A 14,271-nucleotide genomic window follows, 5' to 3' on the forward strand; every position below is an offset into this window, starting at 1 on the left:
ATGGTTCTGGTGGGCCCAATCGCTGTAGCTACGATTTAGGCGTTGAAAGCACCGCACAATGCGTTATAACGCCCAACCTCGTAGCACTATCACGTGCCGTGGTCGCGGATCGATACGCGGCATCAAGTACGAAGCTTGAAGTATCTTTGCATACCTGATTTAAGCTTCTTATTCCTGAACACTCGAACCGATTTCATTCGACATTACATTGGCGCAGCGGCCAGCATCTCATTTACTCACATGCGGAGAGACTCATAAGCCGACAGTTGTGCTTGCATTGGATAAGCATCATGTTGATTTTTGACAAACCAAGCTGAGCTTCATCAAAGATGGCCTCACGAGACGGGCAGGACATCCAGCTCAGCGTGCCAAAATTCTCCTCTTTCAAATCGAAAGAACCCAGCAAAGAGGAACCCCCAAAACTGGACAGGCATCATGAAATACGCCACAAGAGGCAGAGCCGTGATGATGAGAAATCAAGCAGTCGCCGGGCTGACGAGGACCGTGGCTCCAGACGCAGTCGCCAGGAGCCTCGTCGCCACAGAGATCGTGACCGTGAACGTCGAAGATCTCGAAGCCGTGGGAGAGCTGCGAATCGGATAGAAAAGCCGAAGCCTGCTCCTAAGTTGGAGGGCGTACCGGGTCTTTTCATGATCGATACAAAAGGTGACCCCCCTGATTATAAAATACGGGGGTCTTGACAAATCTCAGATACCAGCCTATCGTCGCCACGGGGGCGGCAGGGTCCTTGGTACGGTTGGACGCCTAGTAATACACCGTGATGGGCCAAGGAATCAATTTAGTCTTCGCATGCCCGGCGAAGGATTTTCTACTTTTGCAGGCCGAGACGGGCTTCGATCAAAGTTGCCAAAGGTGACATCCAGGCCAATCAGGGCGTCTTCCCGGAATGCAAATGTTGATGCCATAGACGAAGCCGACGGATACATACCAATAAGCTCATCTAGAAAACGGAAGCGAGATCAAGCGGGTGACCAATCCTCGGGTGATGAACAGCCCTCATATCGGTCTATTGAAGGCAAAGCAAAGCCGCGACAATACTCAGACAGTGACTCTGATGAAGATTCCGACATGTCCACCGACATGCTCGCCACAGTCCAAAACAATCCACTTAAACAGGAATCCATCCGGCTAAGCAAACGAGTAAAGGATTCTCCAGACGACATCGATGCTTGGCTTGAGCTTGTAGATCATCAAGACGCCTTGCTGAGGGCTGGTGAAGATTTTGATCATACGGTATTAGAAAACGAAGCCCATAGCTTCGCAGAGATCAAAGTATCCATGCTTGAATCGGCTCTCGAAAACGCCAAAAATGCGGAAGATCGCAGACGCATTCTTGTTCCTTTGATGCGAGAGGGCGTCAAGGTGTGGACTAGCAAAGCAGCTGCTAAGAAATGGTCAGAAGTATTAGAACATGGAGATGGCGATTTTCTTCTGTGGAAAACACATGTCGACTTTTTGACTTCGAATATTGCAACATTTCAATACGAAGATGTCAAAAAAGTGCTTCTAGACCGTTTACGCTTCGCTTTGTCTCGTCTTGCATCAGATCAGCCAGAAGAAGCCATAGTAGAAGCCATATTTGTCTTTTTGAGGGTTACTCGCTTCGTTCACGATGCCGGCTACAAAGAGCTTGCTGTAGCAGCTTGGCAGGGTCTCTTGGAACTCAACCTCTTTAGGCCACTTTCCATCGAGGACGAACAATCTGCCCTGGAATCTTTTAATGATTTTTGGGAAAGCGAAGTTCCTCGCATAGGAGACATCGGCGCTAAGGGGTTTCAACATTACGTCGAAACCGAGGGCACCGGAGAGGCGGCAGAGCCGGTAAAGGCAAGCTCAATTGGCTCGCCTTCGTCGCGAGACGTCTATAAAGCTTGGGCTTACCTAGAGCAATCTCATTCGCAAGAGGCTAATATGCCGGCGAGAACAATGGACGATGGGACCGACGATGATCCGTTTAGAGTTGTGATGTACTCTGATATCAGGCCCTTTCTCTTTTTGATACCAGCATCCCTTCTACCCGCGGTTTCAAGCCAGCTGATTGATGCGTTTTTGCTCTTTACTGGCTACCCGCCGGTGTTTAGAGCGAGCAATTGGACTGAGGTAGCTTATGATGACCAGTTTATATCATCCTCCCTCATCAAAATTGACTTGGAGCCGGTCAAGCATAACGATGATCCAGACAATTGGCAGAGAGTCGAACCACGGTTTGATACGGGCGTAAAGGCGGCCGCCTCTCCTTCTTTACTATTTAGTGGCTTGAGGTGGTATCGATATATTGCCACAAAGTCGCACAACTCTGTTATGAATCCAGCTTGGGTATCAGAGGCACTGAAGCAGCTCGTCCACAGCGGCGGAATGGAAGAGCTGGCTCAGTATTACCTAGCGGTAGCCTTTTCCAATGAGCCTACCAACATCAAAAGGCCTGCTAAAGCACTTCTCAAACAATATCCTACTAATTCCGAGCTATATAATGCCTATGCCCTTTGCGAGTTCGCCAATGATCCCAACGTGGCGGGCAAAGTGCTGAGAGCCGCAATTGAATCACCTTCGGTAAGTATTGAGCTGTTGAAATATTTTGATAAAGAATAAGTCAGCTGATTCAGCCTTTAGCTATCCGAAAAATGGTATAAGTTCATGTTTTATAGGACTTGGGCATGGATGGAATTTGAAAACGGAAACGTCGACTTGGCAAAGGTGCGGCTCTGTTCATCGGTGGACGACACCCTGAAAGTGATAGGGACGGATGTTCCTGAAGTTGGCAGTACTATACTTCTCAAAGCCCATCAAACATTTACCTCGGATTTTCACCAATATCTTACCGATGGAGATTCAGCAGGAGCAAGCACACTTGCGGAATGCATGATTTTGCTGTCGTACTTCACAGCTTCAGGGAATGAAGAACCAACATCAGCATCGCAAGGCAATATTGCAGCAGCAATGAACACAGTTGACGTGATTTCTCGAGAATTCCAGTCTCAAGATCAAGTCGGTGCCAAAGCCCACGAACAGATTTTTCAATTTGCTACACATATTTTATACCTACATGCATCAAAAGGGTGAGTCGTCGTCTACAGCTTTAGTGCAAGATGTCTTCGAGATATGAAGCTAACTGCCACAAATAGGCCCTTTAGGAGAGTATACCTACGGGAGAGGCTCTCAGCTTTCATTCACCAGTTTCCGCAGAACACAATTTTTATATCCATGTTTGAGTGGGCAGATGCGAGCCTCCGTGTCATTGATGAGACGCGTGATCTCTTATACGACCAGGTTTTAGTGAAAAAGCATGACTGCATTAGCAGCCGCATGTTTATCATTCAACACGAGCTTACACACGGCAACACCAACACGGCCAAGGCTGCATTTGAACAGGCTCTGACGAGCGATGTTTGCCAGAATAGTTTCGTGTTGTGGATATCTTACATTCGCTTCTGTCAGGCTCAGAAGCAGCTACGTGCCAAGGCAAAGGATGTGTTTTACAGGGCTCTGAGGCACTGCCCTGGGTCGAAGGAAGTGATCATGGAAGCTTTCCTGACACTGATTCGCGATATGGAATCAGATGAACTCAAGGCGGTGTACAATACGATGACGTCGAAGGGAACGAGGGTTCACGTCGACATGGAAGAATTTCTCGATAAGCGCAGGCTTGAATTGTCGAAAGAGAAGAGAAGATAAATATATGACGGGTGTGTGCTTGTATGATACCATATATAGGTTGGAATAGCATAGCATATCTGATGGTGTGTCATTTTGGGTATAAAATCTAATAACTGGTTTTCATACCGTAGATAGTTCATTGGCTCTTAGGAGTCGCAGTTGACGGACACTATCCACGCTATTTGATCCGCCATCGCCACGTCACAGCGTTGGGGCATTCTGCGTGTTATTGGCGGCGGATTTTCGACGTATATAATTCATTGATGTAACCAAATGCTATGTATAATTATTATAACTAAAATACCCAATTTTTGTAAATCTAAAGCAACTCTGAGACGCAATGACACTCACTTATCCATCGGAATAGGGGATCGTCAACCTATCAAAGCCAAAGCCCCTCAATCAGGTCAGCGGTTTTGACATGCGACTCCACCTAGTCTCTGCAGAGGGGCTTCTCCTTGGGTTATGCAGAAGCTGAGCCACAGTTTCATCTGCAGCGATTCAGCTCTTTTCTTCCTTGTTTGCGTAAGACGATTTGCGGTAAGACTGTGATACGAGTTCCAATTGTTTCGTCACTGCAGGGTAGCAAAGCTTGACCTTGGCTTTTTAGGGGAAAGTGGCCTAGAACCTCTCCTTCCTCTTGGCTTGAATTCTTAATGCCCCTGCATTTATTCTCAAAGACCTCAACTGCGATTCTCTTATGCTACAGTAAAGAAGCATCGTCTCATCTCATTTCTGTATCACTATTCTCTTTAAACTCTTAAATCCACTCTTACGGGAACCCCCGCCTTCAATCTTACTCTCACTTTGACTCACGCACTCACTCTTCCTTTTTCTGCATCCACCATGGCTACTTCAGATGAGGCCGCCAACGCCTCGCTCCAGTCTGGAGGCGGTTCTGTCCCAGCCCAACGGACAATCAAAGCTCTCAGTAGCACCTCGCTCGCCTATCTAAAGCGTCTTTTCGAGTCTCACGCCACCCCTGAAGGGAAATGGACAAGTGACCAGGTCAGGGTCTTTTCGCAAAAAACCCAGGGCAATGGCACGACGCCTGCGGCTTCGGATGAGCTGCTCAATGTCCCCGATCTCGATCTCAACGCCTTCCTTGCATACATGACTTCTTCAAAGAGCGATGCCATCCTGCCGATAAAGAATGAGGACTTTTCATGGCCGCTGGCTAGCTACTACATTAGCTCCAGCCATAATACGTATCTGACGGGCAACCAGCTGTCGAGTGATAGTACCACCGGAGCTTACACCAACGTCCTGCTGCGAGGATGTCGCTGCGTCGAAATCGACGTCTGGGATGGCGATGAGAGCGACGCAGAGACATCGTCGTCAGAGAGCGAGACGAGCGACGATGAAGCAGCGGCCAAAAAAGCAGCGCTCAAAAAGCAGAAGAAGGAGAACAAGGACAAGGCAAAGTCTAGCTGGGGGAACCAGCTGAAAAGCAAGATGGAGAAGATCAACATCAGCAAGAAAATCGAAAAGATGGAAGAGAAGGCAACCGAAAAGGTGGCAGAAATTGAAGAGGCCGTTACGAGAAAGTCGGATTCACCTTCTACAGCTGAGCCGAGAGTGCTCCACGGTCACACACTCACAAAGGACGTTTCTTTCAGAGATGTTTGTGTTGCTATTCGAGAGAGCGCGTTTGTCGTCTCAGAAATGCCACTGATTGTGAGCCTGGAAGTGCACTGCAGTCCCAAGCAGCAGATTGTCATGGTGAACATCATGAAAGAGGTCTGGGATGGTCTCCTGGTAACCGATCCAGATTCCGATATCGAAGCGCTGCCCAGCCCCCACGATCTGAGACGCAAGATTCTTATCAAGACCAAGCACGTCCCGGCTGGCACGCCCCTTGATAAAGTCGACACCATACGGAGCGAACAGGTCCCAGTGCCTACCGGTGCACAGCCAAAGCCGGCCAAGACGATCCAAGAGCTCGCTCGTCTTGCAGTCTACACCCAGGGAGTGACATTCAAAAATTGGACGCAGCCGGAAGCCACCATGCCCACACACATGTTCTCGGTATCGGAGAAGAAGTTCATCGAGTACCATGAGAAACAGTGGGAGGCCCTCTTTAACCACAACAAGCACTACTTCTTGAGGGCTTACCCAGCAGGATTCCGAATTGGATCTTCCAACCTGAACCCGTCCATTTTCTGGGGTGGTGGTGCCCAGATTATTGCATTGAATTGGCAAGAAACTGACGAAGGCATGATGCTAAACGAAGGAATGTTTGTAGGAACAAGCGGCTATGTTCTAAAGCCAGAAGGTAAAAATCTCTAGCACTTTGCCTACGATTTTCGCTTGCTAACCAACATGCACTCTTAGGATACCGTCCTGCGCTCACGTCCAAGGAAAATGACGCCTCCAAATCCACCACCATCACTCGCACGCCCGTATCCCTTGCCTTCACCTTCTTTTCCGCCCAAAACATCCCCCTCCCACCGGGCGAGAAATCTGCCAAGGGTTTCAAGCCGTACGTCAAAGTCGAGCTCCACGTGGAAGGCTCCAAGAATAGCTACGCAGAGAGCGATGGGCACGTCCATGGAAGCGAGTACAAGGTCCGCACCAAGACGTACAAGGGCTGCGACATCGATCTCGGCGCGGAGAAACTTGAGTTCAAGGGCGTTCCTGGGGTGGTCGAAGAGCTTACGTTTGTGAGATTTACCATCAGAGATGATGAGATTGGCAGAGACGAACTAGCGGCGTGGGCATGTGTGCGCCTTGATCGTCTCGGCCAGGGGTATAGATTTGTGCATTTGAGGAATACAAAGGGAGCGGCAACAGACGGAGCATTGCTCGTCAAGATAGAAAGGCTTTAGTATAGACGATAGACGATCAATAGCTCAGCAACCTTCTTCTATGTCTGCTCCTTTTTGGATTTCGTGGACTCTGAGAGCAAAATTGTGTAGGAAACTGTTTTTTTGGATATTCATTCTGATGTGTGACTATTAAATCAGACTATTAAATCAACAACATCGTTTGACACTTCATTACTAATACAGTCTCAACATTAACCCAAACCACAGGACGCAGTAGCTACTGTTTAGTAGTTGTCACCGCCCTGGTTTCGGCCGCTTCCCATGTGCATCTTGTCCTTCACCTTCTCAAACAGGCCACCGGCACCGCCTTCGCGCCTGTTTCCAGAGGTGTCAGAAGAGCCGAGGCCCGAGGACTGCTGGTTTCCAGAACCATACGAATCGCCGCCATAACTAGATTCACACATGTTATTATTGTTACAGTAGCCATAGATGGGTATTGGATGAGCCATACGATTGGTCTTGGGAGCCATACGACTGGTCTTGAGTGCCATACGACTGGTCTTGGCGGCCACTGGAGCCGAGAGTAGAGTCATCAGTGCGACGAGTTCCAGAGCCGTATGTGTCACCGCCTAGACCAGTGTTGCCAGAACCGTACGAGTCATTGCCAGTGCCGTAGTTACCACTGGAGCCGAGATTGTCGTTGCCTGAGCCCAAGTTGCCCTGGCCGAAGGACTCACCCTGGCCGCTAGATCCGAACGAGGTCTCGTCGTTACGACGGTTGCCAGTGCCGTAGGTGTCTTGTCCGGATCCAAATTGATCTCCAGTGGAGCCGAAGTTGTCAGTGTTGCCACGGCCAGACTAATTAAATTATTGTCAGTGAATGTAATGCAGCGGTGTTGGGACGCCGTTGATTCTAAAATTAACATTTCACTTACGCCGTACTGCTGCTGCTGCTGCTATAGACCAGGTGAAATTGATCAGTGCTTGTCCGAGTAGTGAGAAGTATAAAGGTAGCAACTCACGTTGTCGTCGTCACGCCAAGACATGTTGATGGTATTGATTTAGTAGGGAGAATTTAGAATATTTGACTGCAGTTGTAAAGATGAGATTATGGATTTACTTCTGAGAACTTGGACTAGAGACGACTTACAGTATCTTATATACAAAGAGACGGAGGCAGCCAGCTGTGTAATGGGCCAAGTACTTTGTCTCATTCAAGCTCACCCCATTTGGATGCTCAGAATCCCCCGGAAAGCTGCCACGGCGCACGCCACCGGGTGTACGGAGAAGGCCCCCACTAGGAATTCGATCAGTAACCACCTCTCCATGGCAGAAGAGTAGGTACATGACATGGAACCGCTGCAAGGTACAATAGCAGCTGAAATCATCATGAATATCTCCAATTTCCCCAAAGCGCCCCGCCCCCGGGCCACGCCCGGCAGCCCCGATCCAGCCTCTCCTTGTCTTGCTAAGGAGCTTCCGTTCAACACATCTTGGCGCTCCAAATATAGAAAAGGTTTGTTTCCTATACAAACGACAACTTTTCTGCTGATATCCCGTTGCTTCTGGACCCAATCAGCTTTTCTTCCGTGAGATAGACCTTGTAACAACTCGACCAGCTGTCGCAGCTTAAGCTCCCCTCCATCTTGCACCCGTCATTCCGCCGACATCCAGCAAGCTTTGGATGGCAATGGGCGTGTGGCGCTCTTAGTTCCTGGTCGATGCGATTGGAAGACGCCGTCGTAATCGTCATCTGAGACAACGCTCGCAAGAGTTGGCGGCGGGGTAATAACTGGATTCACCAGCGCCTCATTTGAATACACGTCGAAAGATTTCTTCTGGTGGGCGTATCTCGCGAGCCGGCCTAGCTGCAGATCTGGAGACGCTAGCTGGCTATGACGGATGAGCCATCGCCATCCCTATCTGCATAGATCAGCTCGACAGGTATGATGCCAAGTTTTTTACTTGGAGTGGCCGCATGCAAAAGCTCCAAATTCTGGCCGGCAAGCTGGGAGCCGTTGCGCACCACGTTCATCAAGCAGTGGCTGCCACGAGCACATCCAAACAGCTAGATTGGAATGCCAATTCGCACGCAATGAGGGGCTTGCATCCAAGTGGTGTCTGTTGGCTGCATCCGTCCAGCTGCTATCCGGTTCCTCGCCAGTCTCGACACCCAAATGCCGCACTATGATGAGGCGAAGGAGGCGGGTGCTGATAGCAAAAGGAGGGGTTTGCTTTGCTTTCCGTAGAAGCTGTAAGATGACGTGAAATGGCATCATTGAAAACACCACCGTTTCTGCACCAAGACAGCAACTACTCTTTCCTGAAGCTCTTATCCTAGAGTAGACGCCCCTCGAAGCTGATTTGAGGCGAGAAGATGCGGCATTGCATCATTGCCATTCCCCGTGTTTCTATTCTGTGCTGGTATTCGTCTAGTTGTATGAGTTGCAGCCGGCTGCAGGTCATGTTCACCTATGGTCGCAGTGTCGTAATGAATGATGCTTCTCGTGCTATGTGTAGAATTGCCATCGGGATACTTGCTGAAAAGCAGAAATGTTATGGTGATAACGAACCTACTTGAATGAAGCAAGATGCGAATTTGTCCAAGGCTTGTAGTAAATCAAGATCAAATTGGCAAGACGACAGCAGTGGATTGTCTAAATGTGAATAAATTTGATTTCGAAAGAAGATTGAAAGACAAAAGCCGAGTGATGGTTCTGAATGCACCTTCCGCATTATATGCCCATCGCTGCCACTAGGAAGGCGCGAGCAGAGATGCTACAAATGGATAAACGTGCATTTTATTGAATGAGATAAACGACTAGTTTTTCTAAATATCAATAGAGCTAAGGCTAAAATGAATGAATGAGAGATTCCTGCATCTCTCTACAGCTATCAAGGTCTACAATTGGTGAGAGAAGCGATTTCGTGAGAACATGGTGGTTTCAATTCTGAAACAAACAGATGTTGCTTTGAACCAGATAATTCATCCACAGGTACAGTAGCCATCTTCTGCGCCTCTACTCTCATTCCCATACTTGAGACTACAAAACGGCCTCGAACCCAACGGCCTCGAACCGCAGTCAACCAAGTCTTTGCACACCTCATAATCACCCTCATCTCCTCTCCTCGCGCAATCGAAATGCCGGCATTCGCATCTTCCCAGAGCATATTTCGAATCCCCAGTGCTGCAGTACGGAAACTCGGGATACAATGAAAAATGCCTTTCCGTGCAATTCAAACTTTTCGCACAGTAATGATGAGGACTCTTTTGGAAGAGACAATCCGTGATCCGGGGCTGACACCCACAGGTCCCCATGCCATCGGTATCATGCTTCTCCTTTATACAGGCGTGCTCGTCGGACTCGCGGCACTGGCGGTAGGGCAAGCACATTGACCTTTTGAAACACGCCTTGGCTGAGCATTTGCACTCGCCGCGCTCGCAGGTCGGATACAGGCCTTGCGATGCGTCGCAGTCCAGCGTTACGCGGCAGTCCTCCGCCATGTCCGAGCCGCCGTCGCATGTGTCTGTGAAATTGAACCTCATGGCCGATCGAGATTGGCTTGGAGGGGAGATCTGCAAGCAGACAATCGCAGTTGAGCCTGACGTTGGTGCTGATGTTGATGTTGGTTGCGTCTCCGACTTTGGCCAAGTCGGCAGCGGAAAGCAAAGGTCGTTATTACAGCTGTGAGATGTCTTGGTACTGCGGAAAATCCCTGGTGGCTCTGGTGTTTCCACCAACGTATCCGAGGCCGTGATTGTTGGCAATGAAGTTTCGTCAGTAATCATGCCAGCAGGGAAGGAGATGATGCTGAAGGGATCCATCATGTTTATAGCTTTCAAGCGACCACGCGGAGGCGCAGCAGCCGTGTATGTCATGAACATTGCGAGGCACAAGCCTCCCAGAGCGAGACACGCTGTGTTGAAGAACATGCTTTAATTTTGACTTATGTAGTGTCCAAGTGTTGTCAACTCTAAAAAGACTTCTAAAAACCCTCGATGGAACCCATGCCAGCCTGAGGTCCTACCGACTTTAAGTGATTTGTCCAATGCAGTATATCATCGCTAAACAAATGCGCCCACATAGCAAAAACCAAGACTGTTTGCACCTGGTCACATTTTCATCCACACCGCTAAACATCAGTGATCAAGTACAGCCCACTCCAACAAGTGATAATGAAACCCATTGTCTGTGTCTCCATCGTACCATTACCCGTCAGTGATGCCTTACAGCTTGCTGCTGACCTGATCATCAGACACAATCGCACCGCTCATCATCGCTGCCTCGGGTGGTGTTGGCCTAGAGAGAAACAACTGTCTTCCGCCTTGATTCCCCCACCAAGCGACTCCAATAGCTGCTCGCTCGACATCCATTTCGCCGTTGATGAGAATATCCCAGAACCGCTTTTTGACTGGTGCCCTCAGCTTGGGATCTTCAATAGTATTTAATGTTTGTGCAGTAATGGTAAGCCATTCTTCGACCAAATGCAAGGGCAAAAATGGCAGCGTATCAATCAGGGCCATGGTTAGTGTGCTCTGCTCTGAGCAAGGTTCTGGAGGCTCCTGAGCCAAGTCCTCTGGCGACGTAGCGTCCAGTGAGACAGCATCCGGGGTTTGGGGCAAAAGTGCCGTGTTTGCCGTAGGAATGGATGCACGAAGCATTTCAAGGAGAGTTTCTGAGAGATGAGGTTCCACCGCGGCGATGGGGAATGGCGGGGAGACGGTTTGCATGACGGTCTTGTAAGCAACTCGGAACTGACGTGGGGAGATTTGTAGAGGAAATGATTCAAAGAGCTTGACAATGTAGAAGGGAGTGATGCTGATGGTGAGTGGGCCGTGTTGTGGGCAGGACAGGACGGAAAGAATGGCGCTATGAGAAGACTCAAAAAGTTCGACTATAGAGGGAGTCATGGGACCATCATGGGAGAGATATGAGGTTGCGGGCTTGATAATTAAAGCTTCGCAAGCATCCGTAGACAGCACCAAGGGCAGGTGCTCCGCAAGGTTCAAGTAAAACAGGTCCAGTGTCCTCGAGAGACACGTAACCGGGGCCGCCGGAGTCTCAACGGGTCGTATCTCCTTGAGCAACACCTCACACGCATGCGCATTTCGGGAAAGAGTATCGATGGATGTTAGGTAGGTGAAATTATACACCTGGAAAGCACTGTTGTTGTTCCGGCTGGATATAAAGTAAAAGTTTCGAAGGATATGCAATGATTTAATCGCAGTTTCCGAGGCCGTCATGACGTTCAGCATGCGATGATCTAGCAGACTGCGAGAAACAATAGCCTGGAGGACAGCCACGGCGCCAAACAGCAGCTTACGCAGGACCTGCCACAGCACCGGCCACGTCTTCTGGTAGGTCTCGAGGCTTAGCCTGTTGGCTTCGAATGCCGGGTCGACATCATTGAATCTGTTCAACCTCCAAGCATCCAGCACCTGGCGTGAGAACAACAACAGCGCATCCAGTGCTGCCAAAACAGCAACGGTATCTGTCGCATGCAGTGCTGCGTAGGCGGCGAGTTTTGAGAGGGGGCCTATGTTTCCCATCAGGGGACGCTGGTCCATAGCTTGTAACAGGCCGAATGAAGGCGTTTGTGAAGTCCAGGAGAGCGTTTGGCCGGGGGCATCGGTAATGCTCTCCCCAATAACCTGAAGGAACTGGCCCTCGCAAAAGCCTTCCGGGCCTGTGATGGCCCAAACAGTGACTGGCAACAACTCGTTGCAGTTGATCTGGGACTTGTTGAATTCTGAGAGCAGGGGGAATGAAAAGTTAAGAGCCAGTGCAATAGATGCGCCAGCAAGCGGTCCATCCTGCCGATGGGTATCCAGAGCCATGTTGGCAGCCGTCACAATCGCCCGCTCAAGCGTCCCTTTGAGGCTGCTGGAGAGCGCACGCTTATCGTTGCCCTCCATGCCCATAAGGACGCCCGTCATGACCAGCAAATGCTGCCATCTCTTTGAGTATTCATCCGCGCCCTTGACCACTGCTCGTGTCCAGTCGTCGCAGCCCAAAGCGCCTCCTTCAAGAGGCAGGCTGTCGAGCGTCTTCTTTTCATTCTCCATCTCGAGGTCGCGCACGCGAATCGCTGCGGTGTTGTAGATGCTGATGATCCGGACTGCCGTACGCAGCCCATCGTGCCTCTCCCATATGGCGGGAGCCGTCAACAGCTGCGATGTGAGGACGCCGAGGTTAAGAGGGTTGGAGAGCTGCGAGAGAAGGTGAGCGGTCGTGCCGATGATCTGCTCCGTCTTTTTGGCATCGTGGAGGTCCTGGAAATGGTGCAGGACCGTATTGAGGAGCTGGTCAGCAGGCATGATGATGCATTAGCTGCACCGTGGCTACAATGCGAATGCGCTGTTTCCAACTGGCGTGAGGAAGTTGTTGGTTGAAGGCAAGGTTGGCCGGATGTCGACGCGATCGCATATTATTAGGCGGCTGATGACTTAGCGCAGGGCCGTTGCCGAGGCTCTGGTACCTCGCAGGGACGTCACTGGAGCCGTGCTGAGCTCCACTAAAACGGCCGTTTCGTTAGCGACTTGAAGCGCTAGCTAGGAGAGCCTCTCGTCTTTGTCTCGGCCAACGAGCAGTACCGTCACTGGCAACTCTCCCAATGCGGGAGAAGAGGGAGATTTCGAGAGGTGAAGATGCCTTTTCTGCCAAGTGCCAACTCCAATCTCGACTAACAACAGCTACAGCGAGCAGCAAACCAACGCGGTCGCGCAGATGGCTCGGCGCCTGATCCCTCCGAGAAACTACACCACTCCTCGCTTCCCGTCGCTCAACGTCAATACCCTCTTCGATTCCACGCCCGACAAGCGATATACGCTCTACCATATTGGCGATGTTTGGCGCTTCACGGTCATATGGACGCTCATCACATTTGCGGTGTTCCACCTCGGCGCCGTGTTCATCGCCCTGTTCACGCACGGGTGGAAGAAGTCGTCGTGGAAATATCTCTGGTTGACGCCGATCATCTACATGGGCGTCGCCGCGCTTGAGGCCTTGCTCTCTGGAACCATCGTTGGAGTCATGTTCGTTGTCAAAGGAATGTAACAGGCGGAGATGTGTGCTGACCGTTGGAGCAGGCTTGGCGCCGTTTACCAGGCCGGATACTACGAGATGAACACTTGGATCCCCTGCACATGGGGGTTTATCAATGTTCTTACGCTGATTATCTCTTCCTTTTCGATTCAAGGAGGGCTATGATGCGCCACTTCAGAATTGCAGCTGTATGCCTTGGTATGCCTCAAAACATACGTCGAGGATCTACGCCATATCCAGTACGCAGCTTTGGGATACAATGACGGCTATGTGGCTAAACACAGCGACCCCGGGATCATTGCTGGTATTGCTGCTACTTTGGCTGAGATCCAACAAGCTAGCTGCGATATGACCAAGAAATACAGAGTGTCATCAGAGGTAAGGGGTCATACACATCGCGCTGACTATAACCTCTATTACGAATAGCGCGCATTGGTCAGCAAACAACAAAGCTGAGACTGGGCGCCACCGGCATTTTCAGCTCCGCGAGGAGCAGATGGCTTTTTCTACTGCTGCGCAGACCGGATACTGAACGAACTGGTCACATGGGCTTCAGATGAAGATGAAGATTCACCAAGGGTTACGGCAAAACGAGACTGTGCACCTCCGTGTCGCTTGAAGGCCTCGGTGAGCGACACTATTGAAATCTAGATGTTCAATTTTTTTGTTTTAGCCCAAATGAGAAATAAATAAATTCTAGACTCTCAAAGGCGTCTCGAGGCTTGAAAAACGTTATTGTCTGTAGTATTGTGTTGCCTCTTAGAGTACATGTAGCTGCTAGT

General features: G+C 50.0%; 7 protein-coding genes across 7 annotated transcripts; 5 read left to right on the forward strand and 2 right to left on the reverse strand.

The window, feature by feature from the left end:
• Positions 1-435: 435 nt before the first annotated feature.
• Positions 436-603, forward strand: TrAtP1_004848 (uncharacterized protein; the record flags this gene model as incomplete). The annotated part of the gene is made up of 1 exon (XM_066112477.1): positions 436-603. One exon carries the CDS (start codon positions 436-438, stop codon positions 601-603), a length of 168 nt encoding a protein of 55 aa, XP_065968562.1.
• Positions 604-810: 207 nt separating this feature from the next.
• TrAtP1_004849 (uncharacterized protein) lies at positions 811-3,693 on the forward strand (the record flags this gene model as incomplete). The annotated part of the gene is made up of 3 exons (XM_014084252.2): positions 811-2,571; positions 2,632-3,077; positions 3,144-3,693. The coding sequence occupies 3 exons, from the start codon at positions 811-813 to the stop codon at positions 3,691-3,693; spliced, it is 2,757 nt and encodes a 918-aa protein (XP_013939727.2).
• A 484-nt stretch (positions 3,694-4,177) lies between these two features.
• On the forward strand, positions 4,178-7,557 carry TrAtP1_004850 (uncharacterized protein). Its single transcript, XM_014084991.2, has 2 exons — positions 4,178-5,950; positions 6,010-7,557. The coding sequence occupies exons 1-2, from the start codon at positions 4,522-4,524 to the stop codon at positions 6,501-6,503; spliced, it is 1,923 nt and encodes a 640-aa protein (XP_013940466.1). The 5' UTR covers positions 4,178-4,521; the 3' UTR covers positions 6,504-7,557.
• TrAtP1_004851 (uncharacterized protein) lies at positions 6,728-7,489 on the reverse strand (the record flags this gene model as incomplete). Its single annotated transcript, XM_014084253.2, has 4 exons — positions 6,728-6,893; positions 6,955-7,301; positions 7,379-7,399; positions 7,466-7,489. The coding sequence occupies 4 exons, from the start codon at positions 7,487-7,489 to the stop codon at positions 6,728-6,730; spliced, it is 558 nt and encodes a 185-aa protein (XP_013939728.1).
• Positions 7,558-9,229: 1,672 nt separating the features above from the next.
• TrAtP1_004853 (uncharacterized protein) lies at positions 9,230-12,831 on the reverse strand. The gene has a single exon (XM_014084255.2). The coding sequence runs from the start codon at positions 12,760-12,762 to the stop codon at positions 10,672-10,674; it is 2,091 nt and encodes a 696-aa protein (XP_013939730.2). The 5' UTR covers positions 12,763-12,831; the 3' UTR covers positions 9,230-10,671.
• On the forward strand, positions 9,947-10,135 carry TrAtP1_004852 (uncharacterized protein; the record flags this gene model as incomplete). The annotated part of the gene is made up of 1 exon (XM_066112478.1): positions 9,947-10,135. One exon carries the CDS (start codon positions 9,947-9,949, stop codon positions 10,133-10,135), a length of 189 nt encoding a protein of 62 aa, XP_065968563.1.
• TrAtP1_004854 (uncharacterized protein) lies at positions 12,792-14,211 on the forward strand (the record flags this gene model as incomplete). Its single annotated transcript, XM_014084256.2, has 5 exons — positions 12,792-12,817; positions 12,901-12,934; positions 13,001-13,086; positions 13,144-13,479; positions 13,534-14,211. 5 exons carry the CDS (start codon positions 12,792-12,794, stop codon positions 13,652-13,654), a joined length of 603 nt encoding a protein of 200 aa, XP_013939731.2. The 3' UTR covers positions 13,655-14,211.
• Between the last annotated feature and the right edge of the window lie 60 nt (positions 14,212-14,271).

This window comes from Trichoderma atroviride, chromosome 2 (assembly GCF_020647795.1).
Source record: "Trichoderma atroviride chromosome 2, complete sequence".
NCBI classification, from domain to species: Eukaryota; Fungi; Ascomycota; class Sordariomycetes; order Hypocreales; family Hypocreaceae; genus Trichoderma; species Trichoderma atroviride.

Bases quoted from the DNA above. Each gene is read 5' to 3' on its own strand.
- TrAtP1_004850 (XM_014084991.2), top strand. From the start codon at position 4,522: ATGGCTACTTCAGATGAGGCCGCCAACGCCTCGCTCCAGTCTGGAGGC. The intron at 5,951-6,009 runs GTAAAAATCTCT...ATGCACTCTTAG, and splicing joins CTATGTTCTAAAGCCAGAAG to GATACCGTCCTGCGCTCACG.
- TrAtP1_004853 (XM_014084255.2), bottom strand. From the start codon at position 12,762: ATGCCTGCTGACCAGCTCCTCAATACGGTCCTGCACCATTTCCAGGAC.